Here is a 22,715-nt window from a genome sequence, read left to right as displayed (position 1 = left end):
TCGGAGTTGTCGGGCAGCAGCTGGTGAAGTTAGACATAAACATATCCTTTGTTTTGGAGTTCGACCCCGCCCATATCGGTGAGTGGCATCCCAGTAGTACTAGTCACTTCGGTGCGCGATACCGGTCTCATCAGTTCGTGCACGATAGGGCACATATCGGATGGCTCCAATGAGTGGACACAGCAATTGCCCGCTGCGATCGCCGCTCTTCCTGCCATCAAGCTGCTCTACCTCCGCATTGACCATCCATGGACAACGGACTTCGACAACCTCCATGGGGTGATTTTTAGTAGGCTCGTGTCGAGAACGCTGGAGAGAATCGTGCTCGAGCTCAGCAGTATCTTGGCTTGGCAAAATGTTACAACTGCCAAACGATTGGATCGGCTCGAACTCGATGGGCTGTCGAGTTGCACACGCATGCCGCGGCTCAAGACCGTTGTCGTATTGATGGGTGGAATGGTCCGAGTGGACAGTGGATCGTGGGGAGAGCTCGTAGCGTATGCGCAGGGGAGGTTCGCATCGCTCCATGCGGCTGGGCTACTACGCATAGAACACGACTAACACATTACCGTTATTTTCTTCGCGTCCTGGTCCTCCAAGCTGATGTCTGCCATATATTCACGCACAAATACATACGCTTCTATGAGGCGTTTCTTAGGAAAAAAATACCCTAAAACCATGTTGAAGCCAGCACCTACACACTTTCATTGGCATTCATCTGCTTGTATTACCCTCTGTCCATCCTTGTTGATGTTACGCAACACTTGTGTTACTTCAGCCATGTTGACCTGGTTTAGTTGCTCATGATCTCCTCTTGCCAACACTTATCAAGCTTTGTTAATGCATATCCTACTTTGTCGGGCTTTGTCGCAACATGTACATGTTCCTCATCAAGGCAAACAGTCTTGTCGTTGTCAATGCTTGCCTAAGCTTTACCCGGTTTGTCTGCTGTTGTTCATTCTTATCCAGCATTGTCACAAACTCACACCATTCGGACACATCACCCGTGGTCTGCCATTATTTACGAAAGTCATTATTGATAGATAAAGGCCGTTAAATCCAGACAAAGCCAGATAAAGCCAGATAAAGCCAGATAAGAGCGGATAAAAGTGCATAAGAGCGGATAAAAGTGGATAAAAGTGAATAAAAGTGGGCACAAGTTGATAAATGCTCCTATAAGGGCTGCTTTGATATAACAATTATCCACAATGCACAACAATTTATGACAATCTGGGACAACTCTGAACAAAGTGGGATGAGTGAGTACTCTGAGTGTTACATTAGACACTCACGCACATCATGGTCTACACGTATTTTTGTTGTAATTTATCAGGACTTATCTAGCTGTAGCTACTGACAAAGTGGGATAAACTTGAGCAAATTCCGAGAAGCAGTAACAAATCATGACAAGAGCTGTCAAAGAGGTGTGGAAAGAGACAAGATATGGTGAATGATGATAAAATGGATCTGGCATAGACAACACCGGACAATGTTGGGTCATTCGTGTTGAAAGGAGGTAAGAGCCATGAAATGCCAACAAACTTTGGATTGTCGTAAATGTTGCACAATTTATTCCCATAAATCCCCTCATAGCTTTCCCCCCTCGTGCTTGCTTCGTCGTGCATTACTTTGACCTAAGTATTTACCTGTGCCCATGGTTTTCGGTCGTTCAAATTATACCCTTTGTCTTTCTTGCTTCATCTACACAGATTCCGAACTTGGACGGCGGGAGGTGTACCGGTCCTGAGCGCTGAGCCTCAGCCCTGCCCTGAAGTGTGCCTAGTATCCGGGCCGACTGGCCGGTGGCCGTTCGCTTCCACACCTCTACCTCATGGTTAACCCCTTGCCTCGAGCACCTACATTCTGAACAACGATATATTCAGAGATCGTTACATGGATCCCTCAGCTAGCCACTGGGAGCAGCAAGCCGGGCTTGAGAACCCCTCGCACCCCGCCACTCAGGACATACCAATCGATCTAGCTCAGACTGTCAGTGGCGCAGCGAACTCGGATCCTGTGGTCTTAGACAACAGCTCAGACCTTACCAAGATTGACGTATGTCGTCGCAAGTGTTCTACCGGTCACTACTATGAGGGCTGATATGAGTCAATATTGATTTCCTCTCAGTGGACCCCATGGCAGACTTTCCCAGTCAGTCTAGCTGTGTACGGGATCCATCGGTACTACCGGAAGTATCGCCCCAGGAAACTCCCCACGCTGAGCAACATGAAACTCTTTGAGCTCTACATGTTCTTCGCCTCTATGGTCGCCATCTCGATCGACAGCAAGAAGTACGAGAAGGGGGTCATAGCGGACACGGAGAAACTGACCATCGAGCTCGTCGCGCGGCGGGTTAGAATGTCGACACTGTTCGGGAATCTGAAGCAGGCCCTGGGCAACGTCGAGGTACCAGAACACAATGAGACGAAGGAGACTCTACGAAAGATTCGAGAAGGTCGGTGTTACCATCCAGACTCTACTGATACTCGACTGACCTACGTGTGCTCGGATGGCGATAATGCATTGACAGTTCGTTACAACGACGGGGGCTTGTTTGGGAGAATGGCATGGTGGCACAACCATGGCTGGGCTAACGAGCTCTTATGGAACAAGTGGGCACTTGTGCTCGTCAGTCTCTGCGGGGGATCTCCCAAGGTATCCCTCCGAGACTGGGACGTATGCATTACCCAGATGGCCAACGCGACAGACGACACGGTGTGTATAGCTGCCGGCGACACGATATCCATGTATCAGTGCTTACGACACTTGTGGCAGAAATACGGCTTGTGGCTCGCACTCCCGTTCTTCGGCGCGATACCTCTCAGGATGTTCGCGCGCAGCAGGGGCATCCCGCTGCTGCTGTGGACCGCGAACGGACTACAGCGTCTGATGTTCGCCGGGTGGTTGTACGTCGATCCCATCCGAGAGCGCCAACGTTTGGCCTGGCTAAACCAGATCGAGGACAAGACTGCAGTGGCCGAGATGCTCATTATGACGCCCTTTGCTCAGAACATCGAGGAGGACATCAAGTCCTGCCGGAGGAAAGGGAGACTCCCCTTGGTTTGATGTCTGGAAATCGAGATGCAACAGTAGTGTATGCGCCGAATTGGAGAGGCATGACCGATCATCAAGCAATGCAGGTGAGGTGAGGTGTGTCATAGGGAAGGAGGGGGGATGTATGTACGTCGCTCAGAAGACCGACCAGCTTGTTGAAATCGCCATAATTAGGCTGGCGGATATTTATGCTGGCGCAGCACGCCCTCGAACACCGTGAAGTCGATGCGAACTCAATAGGGGTAGCGGGCGATCTCTTTGATAAAGTCTATCAACGCGTCCGAACAGGCGAGTAATGCCCACGCCAGTTCATAGAGTAGGGTCGTGGGCCACGATAGTGTGCCACCTGCAGCACACATGCATGGCGAATACCAACGAATCTCAGTCAGCGACAACGTGCTCAGCGAAACAAAAAGCATAGGTCACGAACAGAATTGATGCTGTTGATATACGTGAGTCGTCTGAGCTGATGAACATGGCATATAAACTACTTACTCGACAGGGTGGTCACGGTGGTGTTCTTCATTCAGAACAGCTTCGCACTGACCAAGAAAGCCTCGCGCGGAAGTTCCGAGAGCTTCCATGTTCGCTACCGTCGTTGAAACTTACTCGAAAGCGAGTGATTGAGTGAAGCTCAAGTCGAGGTGGTGGTCCATTGTCAGTGTTATAGTTCAGCGCCCGGCTCAAGGTCCGCATTTGCGCAAGCGCCAGCTTCCCCACGACTGTTGACTTGTCCCTACTACCACGATGCAATCGATATGCCAGTCCTCACAACTTCTGATTACTATTGTTACTTGCGGCTCTATCTGAGACACTACAAATTCAGAGACGTGTAAGATCTAAAAGCATAGCATACCCGAAGCCTTCGGGAGAGCTCAGGGTCCACACGCAACAACGACAAAATCGGCACAAGGGTTCAGTTGGCGATACACAAGGCGAAGTTAGAAGCCCCCCTTTTTTGTGATGATACTGACGTACTCTATTGAGGCATTTGCAGACATCCATGCTAGGTCGAGGTACCAGAAGACAGCACGCCAACACAGCACAGACCGCCGGCACGGACAGGGCGGCCTTGTACATAGCGCGGACACATCTTCGGCGCACAAGCTGCAGGCCTCTGTTTTTAGATTTCAATACGCATTCGAGCGACATACATCTGCGCTCATCCCGATGCCACCATAGCTGCCTGTAGTTGCCATCACTGTTTGTGGGCGTTGCGGTACATCGTGAGTTCGGTCCGTTGCTTCTCTCACTCACCGCTTGCTGGGCGTCGATTGGAAAGCTTGCTGATGGTAATCCGGCTCGACTCAAGCCTGTGTTGACATGAAGTTCTTAGCGGGGACAGTCGAGGAGCGGGTACGTTGGATAGAAAATGCAGTCTTGCGGGAGCAGCGTTTACGTGAGAACTTTGCTGATCTAGGACGCACGAATCCACGTGGATGAGCAGTACAGTCGGGACCACACGAGCGGTCTGTTCCTGGAAGAGGATGCTTCACAAGCTGTATCGACTGAACAGGTCACTCTGTTACCCCTCGGCATCGTGTTTGCTGCATCCGCGCTCGCACAGCATATTCCGCTGTGGCTGAGAAACTCTTTATTCTTCCCGACGCTGGCGTCCACAAATCCTCCCCTCGTCTACGCTGTTGACGAACTCCTGGGTATATAAGATGGCACTGTGAGGACATGCCAACCGCAAGTCGTCCCCCCCCTCCTTGTAGATGGCCATGGCCTCCGTCCTCCTCGTTGCCGCGACCTTCTCTGCTTTCGCCTGGGCGACGAATCATTCCACCCAGCCCTGCCATACAGGATATTGTCGTTGGGAGCATGTGGACGATTATGGCTACGGCAGGTTTGACTTGGTAAGCCGCTGCATCCCGTTCGAATCGATCATTGAGTACCTCTCCGACTCATGACTTCATTCTTCCAGAGCGGCCCGGTTTCGAGTATCTCTGACCTAACTCCTTCCGCGGGTTGGACGATACTCGACTGCGACCCGTCGGCCGCGGCGCAAGACATTCGACTGGTATGCCACGATCCCAGCAAGGGATGCGATCACCTGTATCTAAACGGGCCGCATCATACGATCGTTAGACTTCCAGATGAGGTGAGGAGAAGGCGGTCCGCGCACCATGTTACCACGTACTGACTGTTTCCTCCTATAGTGCGGCTCAATGGCGTTTGCGTTCGTGAAGGACGAGTGGGTCCACGATGATCAGAGTATTCCTAGGCACAACCGACGCTTCATGGCCCATCGCGATAGCGTTGGGGTCGTCAAGGGAATGACGCTATCGACGAACTACTCAGATTTAGATCACACGAGGTCTTTTTGCTTCTCCCGTCCCAATTAGCATTGCTGCTGATTTACGCTATGCTGACCGTACATAGGCACGGAGAAGTCTCATTCGATGCGCTCGGGTTCACGGGGACAGCCTCTGCAGACGAGAGCTCAAGCTGCTTTCATTGGCCCACGAATTGGAACTGTACCGGTTCGACTACACCGCAACCATTCAACTACACCCACACGGACAATCTCTACAACAAGTCTTTTGACTGTCCTCAGCAAGGCTCTACACCTGGATATGCGGGGGACATCAGCGTCGGCCTGGACACCAATATCAACGGTTCTTTGGTGGTTGGCTGGGCTCTCGCCGGGAGTATGATACACCCGAAACAAAAGGTGGAGTTCTATTTCGGCGTCAACACGACAATCGCAGGAACCCTGGATCTCAAGGCCAATCTGGACGTCAGTGAAGTCTTAGACATGTCGAGCACTGGCACGGATGCTGACTCGGCAGAACAGGGAACGTTGTCCTCGGGGAAGCAAACTCTCCTGGAAGTCAACCTTATACCAATGACCGGTATCCCCGGCATTCTGGATATCGGACCCGCTTTGAAGATCCTCGCCGAGGCAGACGCGTTTCTCAGTGCGAACGTTGACCTGAGCGTCGACATCGCATATGCTATCACCGACGCACGGCTCCCCTTCCCGGTCGTGGCGGACAGAGCTGGAAGCTTCGACCTGGATGCATCAAATTCCGGTGCGCACATGCTCGCCCTCTAACCTCTGCACTCGAGGCTGACAGTGATGCGTTACCCAGGCCTCCAACTCTCCGCCAGTCCGAGTGCGGCTGTCGAGGGGAACGTTTCCCTCCACCTCATTCCCTCGCTTGCGATCGATTTCAACCTGCTCCATATCTTTGACACGTCTGTCAGCATGGACTTCGACGCGAGCGCAGCGCTTGACATGACGCTCCACGCGGACGTGGACGCGTCGATCTCGACGGACGGCAGCTCCAGCGCTGACGCAAACTGGGGCGGCTGCGTCAACGCGACGACGACCCTGAACCTCGACGTGAGCGCGGATATGGACCTTCCCCCGATATACACCAAGGATTCGTCGCTGTCACTCTGGGACTACACCTGGCCTCTGTACTCGACATGCTTCAACGGGAGCGCTCCTATCGGTCGGAGGGCGCATATTGACCAAAGCGACGATGTCATGGTGTCTTACAGGGAGAGGGTTTTGAATCGATACATCAAGAATACCAGCCCGCCTAGCAGCGCAGCGCAGAGTCTTCCGAGCGGGTGCGGGAGCATCGGGAAGGGTTCTCTTGCCCCTGTGATCGCAAAGAAGGCGACTGATTCGAGGTGCGTGTCTTTAAGGCGAACCGCCGTCGATCTTCTGGTTGCTCATTCGAACCTCTACTTCTCAGCTCCCACTAGTCGCCCAGGTATTGCATCCATACTCAAGGACCATATTGCTCGTCGACGCATAGACACGACCGTTGTCGCCGGCACGCCTGCTCCTTTTTCGCTCGAGGACTTGGACTTACCCTCACCTGGGAACTCTTTCTCTATCATTATCAGCTCTTTGACCCGGTTCGCACACTCTATAAGTTATATAGGACAGCGTACTGCGTAGAACGACTGCTGCGAACAGTTTTGATACTGACAATCATCTACTACTAGTCACTAGAGTTACTCGCCAGAATTACTTACTTCGTAAATGTGGCGGTGCTTGATTGCCATAATCCTCTACCCGGTTGTTACTTGGCTGAGGTCGAAGCCACTTTCGTCTTGACCATTTCTTCACTCAATACTCAGATTTGATGTGCCCTCAACCCGTTCCGAAGATCCATCGAACTCCAGAAGATGCACGCGAAAGATGTAGTTATAGCCTCCACGACACCAGCCTCCGCCTGAACCGCTCGTTGCCATGGTGAACTTGCTGCAAGCGAGCTCATGCGGCGACACGGCGGACGGTAAGTTTGCCATCCCAATGAAGCATGGCCACCCCCGCTCAGGCAGATCGCATTCTATCTCTTTCTTCCTCTGTATCTGCAGCCTGAGGTTCAACGTCAATGTAGGGTTTCGGCTTTCCGGTCCGATGATAAACACTCATGTTCAGTGGAGTGGCCGGTAACACGTTTACACCTCGCCGCCATGTCAACGGACTCTCTTGCATAGTATTCCTCTGCACATGCCACGCAAGAATCATTATGGCTGGATCCCAGCAAGAGAACACAAGCTCGAAGTCAAAGGCCCAGACGCCTTCCTACGTGACCTTGGACAGAGAGAGCCATTTCACGGCTGATCCTGAGACGCTCAGACAGCATTCTCCAACATTTAGGTCGAAACTATCCAAGGTACGTCCGCAGTATGGCATTTCGCAATCGCCGCTAATCTGCTGTGATTCACAGACCTGGCACCGCTTCTATCCCGTCATCCCGCTGGTGTACGCCGGTCACATATGGTTCCGCCGTCGTCTGCCCCGTGTCCTCCCACGATTCACCTCGTTGAGGTTGTGGGAACTCTACGCGTCCTGGGGCTTCTACTCTGCCCTCACGACAGACACACGGCATATTCAGACCCAGTGGGTTCGGGACCGCGACCTGGCGACGATACAAATCGGTGCCTACTATATCTGGCTGCAGAATCATCGCGACCTCCCTATCATACAGAAGATCAAGTATCCGGAGGGCGTACTGAGCCGGTCAGGTAAGCAGGACGCTCGTAGTACAAGTGCAGACTCTTACATCTGCGATTGCGCCACCCTTCATACAGATGTTTATCCCCGCTGGACGGACCGGGGGGTGGTGCTCGCTGAGCTGGTATGGTGGAACAACCACATGTGGTCGAGGGAACAGACGTGGAGAGGTGCAGCTCAGCTGCTTACGGGACATGCGGACGTTATGGTAGAACGCGGTCGGAAGATGGACGTGGACCCGCATGACTGGGACAGATTCATCACATACATTGCCAACGCGATTGAAGGCCCGGACGGTACTAAGAACTATGTGAGTATCACTATCCTAAGGCCACGTTTCATCGCCTTGCTGATGACGATCCTTGTAGAACCTTGCCTTCCCGGTTGCTCAGGCCTTCGCTTGCGTAACACCTTTCGCTATGCTTGCTCGGCATTTCTTACCACTCTCGAGAGCAGTGCCGTGGCTGAACGGCCTGCAGAGAACCCTGTTCTATGCCGCCGCGTATCTTCTACCCATGCAGCAGTACCAGTTCTATCGGTACTCGGCAGATATTCAACACAAGCGCCAATTTGCTGAACTGCTATGTGACTTGTTTCCCGGATTGGACAAGAATGTCGACGAGGTCATACGGGTGAGCTTGCCGGATCATGTATGAACGTCGAAGCCCTTCAGAGGATTTGTACGTAGTACATGCTTTATCAAATATATCGCGATTGAACACTGTGCAGTACATGTCGATTTCATCCGTCCTTGTCACCCCACACTCGACGCAACGTGCAGCATCGACGCGCCCGTTAACTTGGGTGTGCTGGTCCAACGCGTATGTTTGCACCGTCGGACGAATGGATGCAAGCCGAAGGCTGATACATTATCACAATAGTACACACACTATATACCATGATAATATACCGACAAGGAGTGTCGCAAGATGTCGCCGAATCAAAACAAAAAAAAAACCGAGAATACTGCAAACAAACGTCGTCACCCGAAGAGACTAACATCCCCGCCACCATCGTCCACATAAGCTCTCTCGTCAGCACGAGCAGAGCCACCACTTCATCCCACTGCCGTCGCCTGCGTAACCTGCATATCCCGCAACGCGCTGATCGCGATGGCAATCGCACACTGCACGTCCGCCATCGGAGGCGTTGGGGCACGAGCAGCCGCACTTCCCTCCATCCCGCCCTGCACGTCGACCACCATCGGGTCAGACGGTGGTTCGCCCCACGCCGGTTCTTCTTCCTCCTGTCGCAGAGCCCTCGCAATGATCTCGTCCATAGGAACGTACAAGTTCGACTTCAGCACCGACCGTTTGCCAATGTACGCCCGCCCTCGAGGGGAAGGTTCTCGAGAGGGCGCGCGATCCGCAGGCAGGAGCGGGACTTGCGCCGTACCGTTGATCGGGGGTATATCCTGTACTGAAGGTCCGCCGTTGACCAGCGGCTGAGCTTGAGGCACTGTATCGGAACAGACTGCAGGTCCACGTTTCTTGCCAATATATGCGACGGCCTTCTTGCGCGGCGGCGTGCGTCCTGTCCTGATGCGGACCTTCTGGTTCTTGCGGACGTAGCCCTCGCCGACGCGCGCCCCGTCCAAGCCATACACGACACCGAAGAACTGCCCCGGAGGAGGAAGCTCGATCTCTATCGGTGGCGTCGGCGGCCTCTCCGCGGCAGGGTGCTTATCCCACTCCGCCTCTTCTATAAGCGCGAGTGCTTCGGTCGATCCAGGAGGTGGAAGCTTCCCGACGCGGGCGGAGATGTACGTCTCGCCGCGCTTGGCACAGCAGGCAGTGCAGTTGCAAGTGTTTAAGCAGCGCGGACACTGGAAGCTGACTGCATACGGGTTGAAGGTCATCTCGGGGTACCTAGATATACGTGCACGAGGGTCAACACTTCCACGTCAGGCCGTTTTGCAGACGATGCAAAAAAAAGGAAGGATATGATGCGCACGGCAGAGTCAGAATGAACTCACCTCAACTCCATGCAACGCTCGCAATACCTCAGCCCGCACCTCTCACCGCCCCCCCTCACCGCCGTGCAACGCATCTTGTCGCGCGTGCTCTTATTCCTGCACTGGTGGCAGAATGTTGGCTGCTCCGCTAGCTGCCTGAACGTCTGGGGCGATGGCGTATCCGCGTCAGCCGCTGGGCGTTTACGATTAATATTCTTCCCCTGCCCCTTACCCTTCTTCCGCGAGCTTGTGGTCATGTCATCGGCGCCGTTGAGCTCGATAGCTTTCTCCTTCCCCTTGCCTTTCCCCTTGCCTTTGCCTTTGCCCTTGCCCTTGCCTTTACCGGGACTCTTGCTATCCTGGTCCGGGACGAAAATGTCCTCGTCGTCGCCCGACGAGTCGCCAAAGATCTCGTCGTACGCCTCCTTCATCGCGAGTGCGCGCTCAGTAAGACGGCGCGGCCGCCTGTTGTCTTGCAGCGCGGCTTCGTGAGGGAGCTGGGACGGATACTGCCTCTGCGCCTTCGACCGCTCGGCAAGCGACCGCTCGTCCGCAGACGACTCGTCAACACGACTCGGTGTCGCGCGCGTACGGCCAGAGGCGGACGAGGAAGGTGGACGTTTAGAACGGCGGGCCCGAGACGGGCCAGCGGCCGAGCTGGTGGTCGGCGTGCTGGGCGATGTCGGGATCTCAGGGTCAGGAGGCGGTAACATCCCACCAAGCAGAGACGGATTGATCGTCCCACCGGGTTGTTGCATGGGAGCATCGGGTGGCGGGGGCTGCATTCCCGCCAAAGGCTGCCCGTTCATCATCCACGGGAGCATCTGCGGATAATGTGCGTTGAACGGCATAGGCATCGGAGCCATGAACAAGCCATACGGCGGCATCTGGTTGTATGGGAAGAGTCCCTTTGCAGTGGCATCAATAGCAGCGAATGCATGTGCCAAGCTGGACTCTGCCATAGGACTGAACTGCGGCGAGTGATCGAACGGGAAGGGAGCCTGCTGCTGGACGGCGGGACTGACTAGCTGACCGTCGGGATGAGCCTCCGGAGGTGGGAGCAGGTCGTCGTTGATCCCGTTCGAGTCCGAGGTTGAGCCTGGTTGCGGTGTCGGGGGACCGGGCAAGGCCATAAGATCCGAGCCGGTATAGTCGAAACTCCCTGTTCGGGGCAAAAAAGACCGTCGCGGCACGTTTGGCAGTGAGTTTGGATTGTGCTGAACGTCGAACGGGACTGGAGGGAGGACTGATGACGACGCCACAGATACAGACGCAGGCGCAGACTGATGGCTAGGCCCCACCGAATTGCGTGAAGAGACCGAGGGGTGAGAGGTGATGGAAGGCGAACGCGCAGACGTGCGCGACCCAGAAGCTGGCATTTCTTGCTTTGGAGGAGTGGCAGAACCCTCAGAGGCACGTTGCGCCTGGGCTCTGAGTAATTGCCGTCTAGGCAGGGGTCTGGACACTTTCTTCTTCGGAGAGGCGGCTCGAGTAGTCCGAGCCTCGGGAGGAACAGATGTAGAATGAGGAGAGGGACTGGGAGGAGGTTCGGAAGGAGGAGGTACAGATGATGGACGCGCATGTGGGGCAGGTGAACTGGACTGGGAAGCGGGATGAGATGGCTGCGAAAAGGGAGAAGGGATGTACTCCGAGGGGATCCGCACCATGGGGAATTGTGGGCGGGGTTTCGCAGGGGCGTTAGGATCCAAATCCTGCGACAGATGGCGGAACATTGCAGAAAGCTCCGGACGAGTAACTGAGGGGTACGGCCCTATCCGTACCATAATTGATGGACAGAGATCCTCCAAGCTATCTGCCGGCCCAGTGGGCTCCTTCTCCTCTTCCTCCTCCCATTGCTCGTCGTCCTCCGAAAGATTGACTTCTCCGTCTGCGTCTACGTCTAGTTCTGTGACCGCCGGTGGATCGACGGCAAGAGGTTCGCTCCTCCGCTTTTTGCCCTTGGTCGGAGAAGGTGTAGAAGGAGGTCGCCCCCGTTTCTTCGGAACAAGCGCGCTCACGCTCTCGGGCTCTTCAGCGACGCGCGACTTGCTGGTACTGCCATCGGTGCCGATCCTCCTCGCGTGTGTCGCTTTACCCGGAGGAGCAGACACAGCCGCTTTCTTGGGTGGTCGACCGCGACGTTTCTTCGCGACCGGAGATGCCGTTGCACTCGCGGCCCTCGCGTTGGCGTCGTTCAAAGCGTGCTGAAGCTGTGACTCGTAGTCACCGCCTACCTCCGGGTCCTGCAGCGCAGGGAGCTCCGACGCTGGCTTGTACATAGCCCGTCTGCGGAAGTCAGGAAACGCCGGCACTTCCACGTAATCGCAGAACAACCGGCGGCGTTTGTTCGGCTTGTGCGAGGCGGTCCTGTCTGACCGTACTGTCGCGGGCGATGTCATAGGACTAGACGACGGAGGGGGAGGGCTTAGGCCTGCAGATGCCTGAGGGATTCACAATCTGTCAGTTTCGTGCCAATACGACCGGCATAGACTTACACTTTGACCGACAGGATCGTGATGCTCTATTGGGGGTGTTGCATACTCATGCTTGCCCAAGGACAATGGTGACTTGTTTCGGGTTGACTGCTGACGTCGTGCAGACGTGGGTCGGGACGAACCAGGAGAGCCATGTGGCGCGGCACGCGAAGCGTACGGCATCGCAGGTTGCGAGAGTGGTACGTAGTACTCCTGCGCAGCATCCAAGAAATCGTGTGCATAAGACCCTTGGCGCAAAGGAGGGATCTGGACGACAGGGGGCGCAGGAGTACCAGTCTCGTCGTCCGTCTCCCCGTCAGCGTCGAGCAACGAATTCTCGTCCTCTTCTGACGCGGGGAGCTTGGACACGTCGTCCTGGGCAGCTTTGACAGCTGTTGTAGAGACGATCTTCTGCACGCCGTTGACGAGCGGTCGACCGGCATCAGGAGAGGTAATTTCAGTAGATGGTATCGGAGGTCGCATCGCGTCTGTTGCGATGGGTTCGGGGTTCGGCGCGTTTGTATGGCTTGCAACTGCAGAGTCTGACGGGCTCTCGTCTTGCACGTCGTCGCCTACCGGCCGATCGTTCTCATGAGGCGTTGTCGGAGCAGGAGGTGTGATAGAACGCGTCGCGTCTTTTCCCAGGGGTTCTTGAATATGCATGGATTTTGGCGGGAGGTCGGGCTGCTTCGCGTGGGTGAGCACTCAGAACGCGAAGACCTTCCTGCCACGAACACGTCCTCCTGCAAAGAATATAAACGTACCTCTCCCTTCTTTATCGCCGGGGAGACCAGCAGACTGAGACGGTCCACACGTGTTGTCTCGCCCTGACCGCCCACCGCAAACCAGTCATCCAACCACTCCTCCTTCTTGACGCGTAAAAGCCCACTCACCTCGTTCGAAGTGTCCGCCGCTATTTCGGTCATCTCCACCTCAATATTAGTTGCTTCGACCGCGCCGTTTTGAAGAATCCGGATGTCGTCGAGTTGTTTCTTCACGCCAGTCGCGGAAACAAGCACCTCATGGGGCCCAGATTGCGCAGACGCCGCGTCTACTTTGGCGGGAGAAGCACTGGCAATTTCCGCTGAGTCCGTTCCCATCCCTGAGCCGGACGGGGAATCAGTGTCGCCGCCAGAGAGCCCGCCGTCCCAGTTAGCCAGCGTTGAGTAGTTGATGCCGTTCATAGTTCCGCCGTCGACGGGCGCGACGACGAGGACGTCGCGTCGAGAACAGCGTCGAGAGCGGGATGCGAGGAAAAGGTGGAAGCAGACAACACGCCGGTCGCGTCCAAACGCGCTGTCTTCGGGCGTCTAGAGAACCACGCCATATATGGAAATCGTACTGAACTGCGGGGCCAGGGGAAGACGAAGATTGATTTGGTTGGGATGGCCGGTATGTTTGGGACCAACGTCGGAGGGGCTCATGAACGACACATATCGAAGAGTAGAGGACCCTGACATCACAATTTGGAGCAATAGCAGCAAGCGCACAACCTAGTTCAACAATTGTAGTACAAGTGACAGACGGAACGGCGATTACAACTTTGATTCATATGCCAGCAAGAAACACTAACACGCGCGATGAGGGAGGGAATGTGGGATGATGGGTTCCGAGCAGGGGAGTAAAGATTGACAATGGCAGGAGGCAGTATGGCAATTCCGAGCATCGCAGGTATATAGCCACGACTGCTAGGAGGCTCCACTTCAGACAAAAATGCGGTTCTGGACGAGTCAAGTCGCTTGCATGCCCATGTGGTCCATGAATGAGCAACAAGCTCACTGCTGCTTGCACTCTTCGGGGTTGACGTTCTGATTCGCGCCAGCACCGCGGCCCTTGGGCGGGCCACGTCTCCTCGCGGGGATGTCGCCGTCCGAATCTGAATCCTGTAAGAACGATGAGGTCAGCAGGAGGTAACCGAACAAAGGTACAGGATACCAACATACATCGTCCTCGAAGTCGTCCTCGTCCTCGTCGTCCTCCTCGATGTCCTCAAAGTCGTCATCGTCATCGTCAAAGTCCTCGTACTCAAGCGCCTTGCCGGTGAAGTAGTCAATGGCACGGGGAATGACCTGCGCGAATTCTATGAGCGTATGAACATGATGCACAAAACAGGTAGACGCACCTTCTCCTTGAGGTCCTCGCCGAGCTGGTAGTCGATCTCCAGCTTCTCCTCGAGCTCCTCAAGCTCGTCCTCGTCCAGATCGCCGTTCTCGATGGCCTCGTCTGATGGCGGCTGGGGCGGCGAGAAGAAGTTGAAGAACGAAGCCGTGGGCCGCGCTTTCCGAACGAGCCGGGTACGGTTCGTGTCTACACACAGGGACATCAGAAAGGCTAAACGCTTAAATCCAAGCGACTGATACTCACTCTTGTTGCGCTGCTTCTTGACCTCGAACTCCTTCGTCAGATCCTTGTCCTCCTTCCACTTGATCTCCGTGCCGATCGCGCGATCGTACATGAAGTCGCCCGAGTAGCCGACCTCCTCCTGGTAGAGGTACGTCTTCTCGAGCACCTCGTTCTCGAAAAAGTCGTTCGGCGCGAAGTGGAACAGGAGCTTGAAGCCAGGCTTCTTCTCCGTACTCGGAAGGTACTCAATCCGAATATCAGTCAGGCTCTTCAGTGCCTCAGCATCGCGGTCGGTGATGGTGTCGTTGAGGTGGACGTGTGTGCGGAGGGCCGTCAACCAGAACTCGGGAATACCAGCTGCCGAAGGCTGGACGTCCTTGGGGAGAGGGGAGTAGTCCGGATCGTCCTTGATGGATTGCTGCTCTCCAGCCTCAACCTCCTCAGGGGTAGGTTGAGCCTTGCCGGTGATGATCGCCAGACGGCGGTCATAGAGCGGCTTTTGAAGCTCGAGGTACTGTCGTAATATTGATCAGCATCGCCTGTCAGCGCGGCCAGCTATTCAAATGTCGAATAGCAGATGCGGGGTAAAGGGTTTGACTGGGGTAAACAAAGAGGACAGAACGCCGGCGGGAAAAAGTGGTATGGAAGGACGCAGTGAAATCGTTTTCAACGATGCAAGCGTTGCACCAGAGCCAGTAGCCCAGCATCGAGGGAGCAGATGGTAATCGCACATCCATCGACTGACCGGGATAAGATCGCACCAACAATCGTTCCCCCTCCGAGAGCCGTTCCCCACAAGATGTCCCCTTCCCCAACGAGGGAGAGCAAGAGAGAAAAAACAACTACACACCTTCTTCTCGAGCTCGAGACACTCGCGCTTGTACTGGTTCTGCAGCTCGACCTGCTTGACCTGCACGCCCTTGAGCGCCTCGATATTCTTCTTCACCTCGACCGGGAGGCTCTCGACGTAGCCGGAGCTCTTGCCAACGAGCCCGGAGAGCTTGCCGTGAACGAGACCGAGCATCGCCTGCTGGATCGTGCCCGCGGGCTCCTCCTCCTCCTCAGGTTCATTGTCCTCCGTAATGTCGGGCACCGTGGGGCGCGAGAGGCCCTGGGCGATGGGGGCGTTCGTGAGGGGGGTGTTCTGCGGCGTCGGCGCCGTCGGGTCGACCTGGTTGATGGGAATATTGTAGGACATCGTTGCGAGCGGCGTGAAGGAAGATGTAGAGAGGTCGAAGAGACAAGAAAGAAATGCAGCTCGCGCAAAATCTCCTGGGTGTCGGAGTTCCAATGGCCTCTTGGCGCCTCCGTGACCGCGGGCCCGCGCGCGTCCGTCCCTTTCTCGACCATGAACGATCCAAAACATATGCTTTTGCTACCGCGACGCAATCGATTTCATATCGTGGACGTGCTCGCGAGGCAGCCTAACCACGAAAGCGGGCAAAACATTTTATCGGACGTAAATGCGTACACGACTTGCACCATGCTTCCAGTCCCGTGCAGATACGATCGCACCACCGCCCTCTGCCCAAGTCAAGGGACCTCCACACCAGCTCTACACCCTCTCAAAGACGTACAGGTACGCCAGCTTCTTCAGCTCCCGCACGCTCTCCGCATCCGCCTTCACCACTTTCTCGTCGTTGAAAAGCACCCACCCCTCGGCCTCGGTGTGGATGTGCGCGACGTAGTGGCCGGAATGGACGGACGGGCCTTTGTGCGAGATAAACGCCTTCAGACGGTACCTGGCCGGAAGCTCGGACGACCCTCCGACGGCGCTGCTCGTCTTCTGTTCCGCGGCGGAGGTAGAAGGCGCGTCCTCGCCGGTATCATCGGGATGCGAGAAGAGCCACTCGACCGCGCGCTCAGCATTGCCGCCCTGCAAGACAAGACTTTGTCAGATAACCAGCGTAGTTTCCTCCCAGGGGATAGCACCCACGGTCTCACGGAGGGCCTTGCGAGCTTGTGCGGGCGTGAAGCCCATGTCTGCGAGCATACCAACTTGCTCGGCCGACGGCTCCGGCGCACCACCTGCGCTCGCACTCGAGAGTTGGATGGGAGCATCAATGTCTGCAACATGCATGCGTTAGCCAAAAATAGAATGATATCGAACAGACACGAGAGAATGCGTCCACTTTCATGGTGCACTGAATCCACCGCAAGTATAACGAGCGCCTACGGATGCATTGCCGCAGTCATGGGCTATACGCAGAGCGTCGAGAAACCGCGTCCGTTGTGCTCACAGCACATCATCCGACCATCTAACCGCCGCTTCAGAAGCTCAAAGCAAGAAGAGTCGCGATAGGAAACGGCGTAGCCCACCATGAATCATGCCCAGGACAAGCATGCATGAAGACAGCCGTGTGCACTCAACGCGAACAATGGCGGGAACCGCATTGCGCAAAGACACCTCCTCGTGACGACAAACAGGAAAGCTGGGGCACTCACCAGGATCTTCCATGTGCGCAAAGAGCCACTCCATGGCGGCCTCGGGATCGCTGTTGCCCGTAGCGAGCAACGCCTTCTGGCAGCGCACCTCCGGGAAGCCCATCGCAGTCAGCTGGGCCATCGCAGCCTCATTGAACTGCGGTAGAGCCGGCGCCGCTACCCGTTCGCATCAGCCTCAGCGTCACGAGAGCATGCATACAGATGGGAATGGGAATGACGTACCCGCGTCGTCGTTCGGGAGCTCCGTCTCGCCAGGCTGCAGCCCGCGGCCGACGTACTCGTCCAGCTGGAGGGCGTCACCCTCGGGCAGGATGATCGGGATATCTGCACGGACACACAGGCGCACGTTCGATGAGGTCATGCACACGGACATCGCGTCAAGGACACGTACCGAGTTTCGCCGGCACCCAGTTCACGAGCTGGAACTTCTTCGCGTGCACGACAAGAACCTGCGGGAACGTCGCGAACCGCGTGCGCCTGCCGACGAAGTAATCAGCACCACGCAGACAGGACGACGAGAAGAGGTATGGCTCACTTGGTCGCGATGACCTTCTTCTGGCACGCCGGGCATTGGTACTCGAGCGCCTCCGTCCCAGCGAATATGTCCAGGCACTCCTTGAGCAGGACGTCCTCGTACAGCGTCTTCCCATCTGCGTCCTTGCCCTTCTCCCTGGCCGGAACAGGGACGCTGACAGTGTCCGTCGCGTCCACGCGGTACCGCACGCGCTTGCACTCGCCACACTCGAGCCGCTGCTCAGTGCCGAACGCAAAGACCTCGGTTGGCTCCTTGTTCGCGTCGAGCCCGATGCGCTTGGCGTGACGGCGGAGGACAGTGACGAGGTGCGTGAAGAACTCTTCGGCGTCCTGCTGCCTCATTGTCGCGAACTCCTCGTGCCCCTTGCCGACAAGCTCCTTGAAGCCTGATGGACGAACTCCCTCCTGGAAGACAGGCGTTGGCGAGTCGTGCGCCAGAGGGTTTGTCTCCTTGGGCGCAGACGGCGAGGAAGTGGAGTGTGGGCGTGGATGAGAGTACCGGCCGGAGAGAAGACCATCGGCGAGCTTATGCATCTGGCAGTCAATGCACGTCGCTGGTAGAGGCTCATGACAGGCCTCCCAGTGTGCTGTGGCACTTGGCAGGTAGCGTTCGCGGAACGGCTTCAAAGAGAACATAGTCTGCACCACGGACGCCATGTAGCAACTGAAACACGTCAGCACGCCGTGCTTACGAGTGTGGTGACAAAGTACTGACCTGTTCCCAAGATTGGATAGCCCAGTCAACCCAGGTCCGAAGACGGGCTCGAGCGCCTTGCCGTCTTCGCCAGTAAGGGAGAAGTCAAACTTGAGGTTATGTTCGATTTGCTGGTGCAAGTAGATCAGCCGATGTCATACAAGCACATATATAGCTGAACCCTCACCAGTTCAGTCATGGACTTCTCCGTCTTCGTCTGCGTCTGCACATTGATGCCGAAAATGGCAAGGTGCGCAGCGAGTTCTGGATCGAGCTTAGAGTCATTACAGATGTAGCAGTAGATGTCTGCAGAAAGTCAACAAGATGTCACCAATTTGCTGGTCGATGACGGACCTGCGTTGCCCTCAGGAGTTATGGTTCCGAGCTTGACGCTGACAGGATGGTGCGTCTCCTCGTAGTGCTGGAGGCCATGTCCATTGCCGCCCAAACCGCCATACTGCTGACGACCGCAGCCAAGGGAGCCACAAGTCAAGCAGAGCCAAAGGTTCTCCTTGAGGTCGCACTTCGAGCAGTGCGCCAGACCGGACGCGGCTATGGGGCCGGTAGCCTGCTGCTCGAGCATGAGTGTGTGCTCGCACGCTGCGATCTCTTCTTCCCATGCCTTGACCTCCGACTGACGAGCCGAAGACAAGGACTGCATGACACCAGTGATAAGTGACTGCACGTGGGGGTCTGCTGAGGCGTCGGGGAGCTCCAGTCCGTTCTGGGGATCGCACTTCCAGCACTTGAGCACGGTCTTGTGCTCGTACTTGTCCTCCTCACGCTCCTCAACGATGGCGAGCTTCTTCATCTTCGCAGGTGGCTCCTCATCCTCTGCCTGATACAAGGTGTATTAGTCCATATAGGTTATTTGGTTGCAGATATCCACAATGACGTACCCGATTAGCCGACGGCCTCAGTTTGCGCTTGATGTTCAGGGTGAAGGAGTGCCCCGTTTTCGCGGCGTGCGTGCGTGCATGGTGCCTCTCCTTGTCCAGACAGCCTCCGTTGAAGCACACCAAGCATACATCGACTCCAAGAGGGCTGTCCTATGAATACTGTCAGAGAAGAACGCTGCGCCACCGGATGTTCGTACTTGGTTGTCGAAACATTGAGTGCACTCCTCTCTGTGCACCGACTGAGACAGTCTAGGCGGCTGCAAACGCGCAATATCTGTGAGGTGTCCGCAAGACATTCTGGCGCGTTTCGATGTCGATACTTCCTGGAGAGGCATCATTCAGCACTTTGCTGCGGGTTTTCGCCTCGACCACCCCCCGATCACAGTGATCCTACCTTCAAATGATTCGAGATTTATCTTCAAATCCAAGCAATATTCTTCTCTGAAGTGTTTTCGTCTTCTCCGTAATAATCGCACTCGCGATTGCGGGGAAGGTGGTGGCTGGAGACAAGGTGCGGGACGCGTCAGAAGCGCCCATAAGACGCGCTGATTAAAGCGAGCGTCTATCTAATCTATGCATCCAAATTTTGGCGGCGCGAGGCTTGAGCTTCGCGTTCACGTCCACTCGCCTTCCACCTCCTCGTCCTCGTCCTCATCTTCCCTAAAAGTCACAAAATGGCGGCTCAGCCCAACGGAACGGCCGATGCGCCTATAGAGGTCTCCGCGATTCCTACTGTCGTCGGAATCAACTTCGGTAACTCGTACGCGTCGATTGCGGTCCTCACGAAGGTCAGTCTTTCCAAGTCCCATCTGGATGGAGGGCACGCGTCTGATTCCGTGGAATGATCCAGGAAGGAACCGCGGATTGCATAGCCAACGAGGATGGTGAACGGCAGATCGCGTGCGCAATTGCGTTCCAGGGCGAGGAGCTGGTGAGCACGCTCCGCCGTTCTTACATCCTACTTTCTCTCATTCGTCCATGGTGCCATAGTACATTGGCAACCAAGCCAAGCATCAACTCGTCAAGAACGCTCAGAACACCATCACTGGTTTCCGCAACCTTCTCGGAAAGAAGTACGTTCCTTGCTCCATCAGAGTTAAACGTCTCCGGCCGGAATAAGTGGCTTTGATAAGGAGGGGCAAATTGTTCCAAGATGTAACTGGCAGAAGTGTATGCTCCCAGAGGCATGGTCGTCCAGAGTTATGAGGAATGGTGGGATGAACCCATGGCCATGTCCCAAGTACAAGCGCCCGAGAGAGCTCATCCCGGTGTTTGTGAGTACCATGAGTTTGGGAGCATATGCATCTGCATATCTTGAGCATGTCGGAATTCACCTGTGCTAGGGTGCAGCTAGATGATGTCTGCCATTGCAGCTCTGCTCGTATTGCTCTCGCACGGATGTCTCGTTTCAGCTGCTGGGAAGTCAACATCTGTCTGGGCTCGACCGCAGCCAAGCTCCTCCTCGCCACTCAGGTCAATTCAAGTTGCGTGCAGCCATCGTCTGACATGATTCTTCACAGGTTCTCTGAGATTCCTTCCAACGCGTTGTCCATCTCTGCGCCGGTTATTCAACATCCTGAGATCCCCGATGAGCCTGCGTACAAGGTCAAGGTACTCCAGGCGGCTCCTTCTCCCCTGCCGTCTACCGCAACAAACACCCCTGCTGCTTCAAAAGTGGCGACTCCCCAATCGGAGCCTGTTCCCGTCGACCGCATCCTGACCGTCTCCGAGGTCACGTCCATCTTCCTCAAGTCGTTGATCAAGTCCGCGGAGGACTTCCTCGGCAAGAAGGTCCAGGGTGCGGTCATCACCGTTCCCGGCTGGTTCGAGCAGGTGCAGAAGGATGCACTTGAAAAGGCCGCCAACGATGCTGGCATCACTGTCCTGCAGCTGCTTGAGGAAGCCGGTGCTGCTGCTGTCACCACGACCTCTGGACCCGAGCCCGAGGGCCTCAGCGCCGACCGCACTCAGCTCCTCGTCGATCTCGGTGCCTCCGCCATTTCCCTCACCCTCCTCTCCATCCGCCAGGGTCTTGCGTTCTCCCTCGCCACAGTCTCGGACCACTCCGTTGGCGGCGACGCAATCGACGACAAGCTGATCAAGCACTTCGCCAAGGAGTTCACGAAGAAGACCAAGGTGCCCCTCACGGTCTGCCCCGCGACCGACGCGCAGGACAAGCGCGCGGAGGCCAAGCTGCGCCTCGCGCTCGAGCACACCAAGCGCACGATCTCCGCGTCGCCCGGCGCAGCGACGTGCTCCGTCGAGTCGCTCAAGGACGGGTACGACTTCACCGGCACGATCACGCGCCTCCGCTTCGACATGGAGGTCCGCTCGATCTACGACCGCGTGTACGAGAAGGTGAAGGAGCTCGTCTCCGCCGCGGGCCTCGATCTCTACGACGTCGACGAGATTGTCTACGTCGGCGGCTCCGCGAGCCTCCCCGGCCTGGACGAGACGCTCTCGCAGGGCTTCCCGGAGACCATCGTCACGCCCTTCACTCAGGGCACCGTCGTCGGCGGTGGGATCGGCGACCCGACGACGATCCTCGCGCGTGGCTGCGCGCTGCAGGCGAAGATTCTCGCGCAGCTCGGCGAAGGCACCGAGGTAGAGCGCGAGGTCAAGGCGTCCTTCGCGCATGGTCATCAGTACACGCAGGCGAAGGCGACGTCGAAGACGATCGGTCTGCTCTTCCCTGAGGAGGGCGCAGAGAGCGCGCTTGGCGGCCAGTGGATCCCTGCCGTCTTGAAGGAGACGCCTGTCCCTGCGCGCCGCATTGTCGCGTTCAATGTCGACCTCGGCGAGAGCGAGGAGAAGAGAGTTGGCTTTGAGGTTTGGGAGGCGAAGGAGGGTGTGAAGATTGAGAAGGTCAAACTGCCGAAGCTTGAGGACGAGGAGCCTGTGCCGGAGGGTGAGGAGGAAGAGGAGGAGGAAGAGGAGGAGGTGAAGGAGAAGACGGTGGAGAAGGAAAGCCTTCTCACCTCGCTGTCGTTCACCGCACAGCACGCGACTAAGAAGGATGGGCGATGGACGACGAGGTTAGAGGTGACGACGATTGTTCGGGAGGATGGCGCACTGGAGGTGAGCGCGGTCGAGGTTGGTGCGTCCGGGAAGGGTGAAAAGAACGTCGTGACCGTCCCCGCTGCATGATACGCTTTGTTGTACCAACGCACTCACGACACGACACAGACGATTATAGACTTGACATACACTCTATCGGCGCACGTGTTTCTTGCGCGTACCACTATAATTGCGACATCGGGGAGTCAGCAGGCTCCCATCGGCCCTCCGGCACAGCCATAAACGGTACATATAGCTACTGAACGTACTGAAC

At 56.1% G+C, this 22,715-nt stretch overlaps 8 protein-coding genes and 1 pseudogene across 9 annotated transcripts; 5 read left to right on the top strand and 4 right to left on the bottom strand.

Moving 5' to 3' along the window:
- Positions 1-86: 86 nt before the first annotated feature.
- On the top strand, positions 87-692 carry L226DRAFT_214854 (annotated as a pseudogene; the record flags this gene model as incomplete). The annotated part of the gene is made up of 1 exon: positions 87-692. A coding segment is annotated over one exon (475 nt), but the record flags the coding sequence as incomplete, so codon positions are not given.
- Positions 693-1,893: 1,201 nt separating this feature from the next.
- L226DRAFT_562554 (uncharacterized protein) lies at positions 1,894-3,267 on the top strand (the record flags this gene model as incomplete). Its single annotated transcript, XM_067683508.1, has 4 exons — positions 1,894-2,055; positions 2,128-2,455; positions 2,531-2,715; positions 2,776-3,267. 4 exons carry the CDS (start codon positions 1,894-1,896, stop codon positions 3,064-3,066), a joined length of 966 nt encoding a protein of 321 aa, XP_067531654.1. The 3' UTR covers positions 3,067-3,267.
- Positions 3,268-3,275: 8 nt separating this feature from the next.
- Positions 3,276-3,708, bottom strand: L226DRAFT_214844 (uncharacterized protein). The gene is made up of 3 exons (XM_067672947.1): positions 3,550-3,708; positions 3,485-3,494; positions 3,276-3,400 (listed from the first exon to the last, which is right to left on the bottom strand). The coding sequence occupies exons 1-3, from the start codon at positions 3,636-3,638 to the stop codon at positions 3,326-3,328; spliced, it is 174 nt and encodes a 57-aa protein (XP_067531653.1). The 5' UTR covers positions 3,639-3,708; the 3' UTR covers positions 3,276-3,325.
- Positions 3,709-4,579: 871 nt separating this feature from the next.
- On the top strand, positions 4,580-7,099 carry L226DRAFT_214817 (uncharacterized protein). The gene is made up of 7 exons (XM_067672946.1): positions 4,580-4,913; positions 4,982-5,158; positions 5,217-5,374; positions 5,440-5,797; positions 5,855-6,092; positions 6,153-6,702; positions 6,768-7,099. The coding sequence occupies exons 1-7, from the start codon at positions 4,773-4,775 to the stop codon at positions 6,775-6,777; spliced, it is 1,632 nt and encodes a 543-aa protein (XP_067531652.1). The 5' UTR covers positions 4,580-4,772; the 3' UTR covers positions 6,778-7,099.
- A 389-nt stretch (positions 7,100-7,488) lies between these two features.
- On the top strand, positions 7,489-8,743 carry L226DRAFT_615799 (uncharacterized protein). Its single transcript, XM_067686828.1, has 4 exons — positions 7,489-7,700; positions 7,755-8,052; positions 8,119-8,351; positions 8,410-8,743. The coding sequence occupies exons 1-4, from the start codon at positions 7,554-7,556 to the stop codon at positions 8,695-8,697; spliced, it is 966 nt and encodes a 321-aa protein (XP_067531651.1). The 5' UTR covers positions 7,489-7,553; the 3' UTR covers positions 8,698-8,743.
- A 149-nt stretch (positions 8,744-8,892) lies between these two features.
- Positions 8,893-13,715, bottom strand: L226DRAFT_538437 (uncharacterized protein). The gene is made up of 5 exons (XM_067681494.1): positions 13,363-13,715; positions 13,234-13,296; positions 12,491-13,156; positions 10,017-12,436; positions 8,893-9,909 (listed from the first exon to the last, which is right to left on the bottom strand). Exons 1-5 carry the CDS (start codon positions 13,651-13,653, stop codon positions 9,099-9,101), a joined length of 4,251 nt encoding a protein of 1,416 aa, XP_067531650.1. The 5' UTR covers positions 13,654-13,715; the 3' UTR covers positions 8,893-9,098.
- Positions 13,716-14,244: 529 nt separating this feature from the next.
- L226DRAFT_469190 (nucleosome assembly protein) lies at positions 14,245-16,010 on the bottom strand (the record flags this gene model as incomplete). Its single annotated transcript, XM_067676197.1, has 5 exons — positions 14,245-14,352; positions 14,398-14,538; positions 14,592-14,776; positions 14,834-15,317; positions 15,663-16,010. The coding sequence occupies 5 exons, from the start codon at positions 16,008-16,010 to the stop codon at positions 14,245-14,247; spliced, it is 1,266 nt and encodes a 421-aa protein (XP_067531649.1).
- A 178-nt stretch (positions 16,011-16,188) lies between these two features.
- On the bottom strand, positions 16,189-19,896 carry L226DRAFT_538435 (ubiquitin carboxyl-terminal hydrolase 14). Its single transcript, XM_067681493.1, has 12 exons — positions 19,779-19,896; positions 19,582-19,707; positions 19,385-19,534; positions 18,840-19,323; positions 18,673-18,791; positions 18,507-18,616; positions 17,793-18,455; positions 17,649-17,734; positions 17,480-17,581; positions 17,258-17,413; positions 16,749-16,879; positions 16,189-16,688 (listed from the first exon to the last, which is right to left on the bottom strand). The coding sequence occupies exons 2-12, from the start codon at positions 19,678-19,680 to the stop codon at positions 16,368-16,370; spliced, it is 2,421 nt and encodes an 806-aa protein (XP_067531648.1). The 5' UTR covers positions 19,681-19,707; positions 19,779-19,896; the 3' UTR covers positions 16,189-16,367.
- Positions 19,897-20,001: 105 nt separating this feature from the next.
- On the top strand, positions 20,002-22,703 carry L226DRAFT_214713 (actin-like ATPase domain-containing protein). The gene is made up of 4 exons (XM_067672945.1): positions 20,002-20,172; positions 20,235-20,315; positions 20,375-20,457; positions 20,905-22,703. Exons 1-4 carry the CDS (start codon positions 20,059-20,061, stop codon positions 22,529-22,531), a joined length of 1,905 nt encoding a protein of 634 aa, XP_067531647.1. The 5' UTR covers positions 20,002-20,058; the 3' UTR covers positions 22,532-22,703.
- Positions 22,704-22,715: the final 12 nt, after the last annotated feature.

This window comes from Lentinus tigrinus, assembly GCF_003813185.1.
Source record: "Lentinus tigrinus ALCF2SS1-7 unplaced genomic scaffold L226scaffold_32, whole genome shotgun sequence".
NCBI lineage: Eukaryota > Fungi > Basidiomycota > Agaricomycetes > Polyporales > Polyporaceae > Lentinus > Lentinus tigrinus.
This window is presented reverse-complemented; position numbering and strand designations above follow the sequence as displayed.

Coding starts and splice junctions, on each gene's coding strand:
- L226DRAFT_214844 (XM_067672947.1), bottom strand. CDS start 3,638: ATGGAAGCTCTCGGAACTTCCGCGCGAGGCTTTCTTGGTCAGTGCGAA.
- L226DRAFT_214817 (XM_067672946.1), top strand. CDS start 4,773: ATGGCCATGGCCTCCGTCCTCCTCGTTGCCGCGACCTTCTCTGCTTTC. Junction 4,914..4,981: donor GCTACGGCAGGTTTGACTTG/GTAAGCCGCTGC, acceptor TCATTCTTCCAG/AGCGGCCCGGTTTCGAGTAT. Junction 5,798..5,854: donor ATCTCAAGGCCAATCTGGAC/GTCAGTGAAGTC, acceptor TCGGCAGAACAG/GGAACGTTGTCCTCGGGGAA.
- L226DRAFT_615799 (XM_067686828.1), top strand. CDS start 7,554: ATGGCTGGATCCCAGCAAGAGAACACAAGCTCGAAGTCAAAGGCCCAG. Junction 8,053..8,118: donor GGGCGTACTGAGCCGGTCAG/GTAAGCAGGACG, acceptor CCCTTCATACAG/ATGTTTATCCCCGCTGGACG. Junction 8,352..8,409: donor CGGACGGTACTAAGAACTAT/GTGAGTATCACT, acceptor CGATCCTTGTAG/AACCTTGCCTTCCCGGTTGC.
- L226DRAFT_538437 (XM_067681494.1), bottom strand. CDS start 13,653: ATGAACGGCATCAACTACTCAACGCTGGCTAACTGGGACGGCGGGCTC. Junction 13,157..13,233: donor CGGCGATAAAGAAGGGAGAG/GTACGTTTATAT, acceptor ACCCACGCGAAG/CAGCCCGACCTCCCGCCAAA. Junction 12,437..12,490: donor ACGATCCTGTCGGTCAAAGT/GTAAGTCTATGC, acceptor TGAATCCCTCAG/GCATCTGCAGGCCTAAGCCC.
- L226DRAFT_538435 (XM_067681493.1), bottom strand. CDS start 19,680: ATGTCTTGCGGACACCTCACAGATATTGCGCGTTTGCAGCCGCCTAGA. Junction 18,792..18,839: donor AACTCCTGAGGGCAACGCAG/GTCCGTCATCGA, acceptor GACTTTCTGCAG/ACATCTACTGCTACATCTGT. Junction 18,617..18,672: donor AGAAGTCCATGACTGAACTG/GTGAGGGTTCAG, acceptor TACTTGCACCAG/CAAATCGAACATAACCTCAA.
- L226DRAFT_214713 (XM_067672945.1), top strand. CDS start 20,059: ATGGCGGCTCAGCCCAACGGAACGGCCGATGCGCCTATAGAGGTCTCC. Junction 20,173..20,234: donor CGATTGCGGTCCTCACGAAG/GTCAGTCTTTCC, acceptor GGAATGATCCAG/GAAGGAACCGCGGATTGCAT. Junction 20,458..20,904: donor CGCAACCTTCTCGGAAAGAA/GTACGTTCCTTG, acceptor GATTCTTCACAG/GTTCTCTGAGATTCCTTCCA.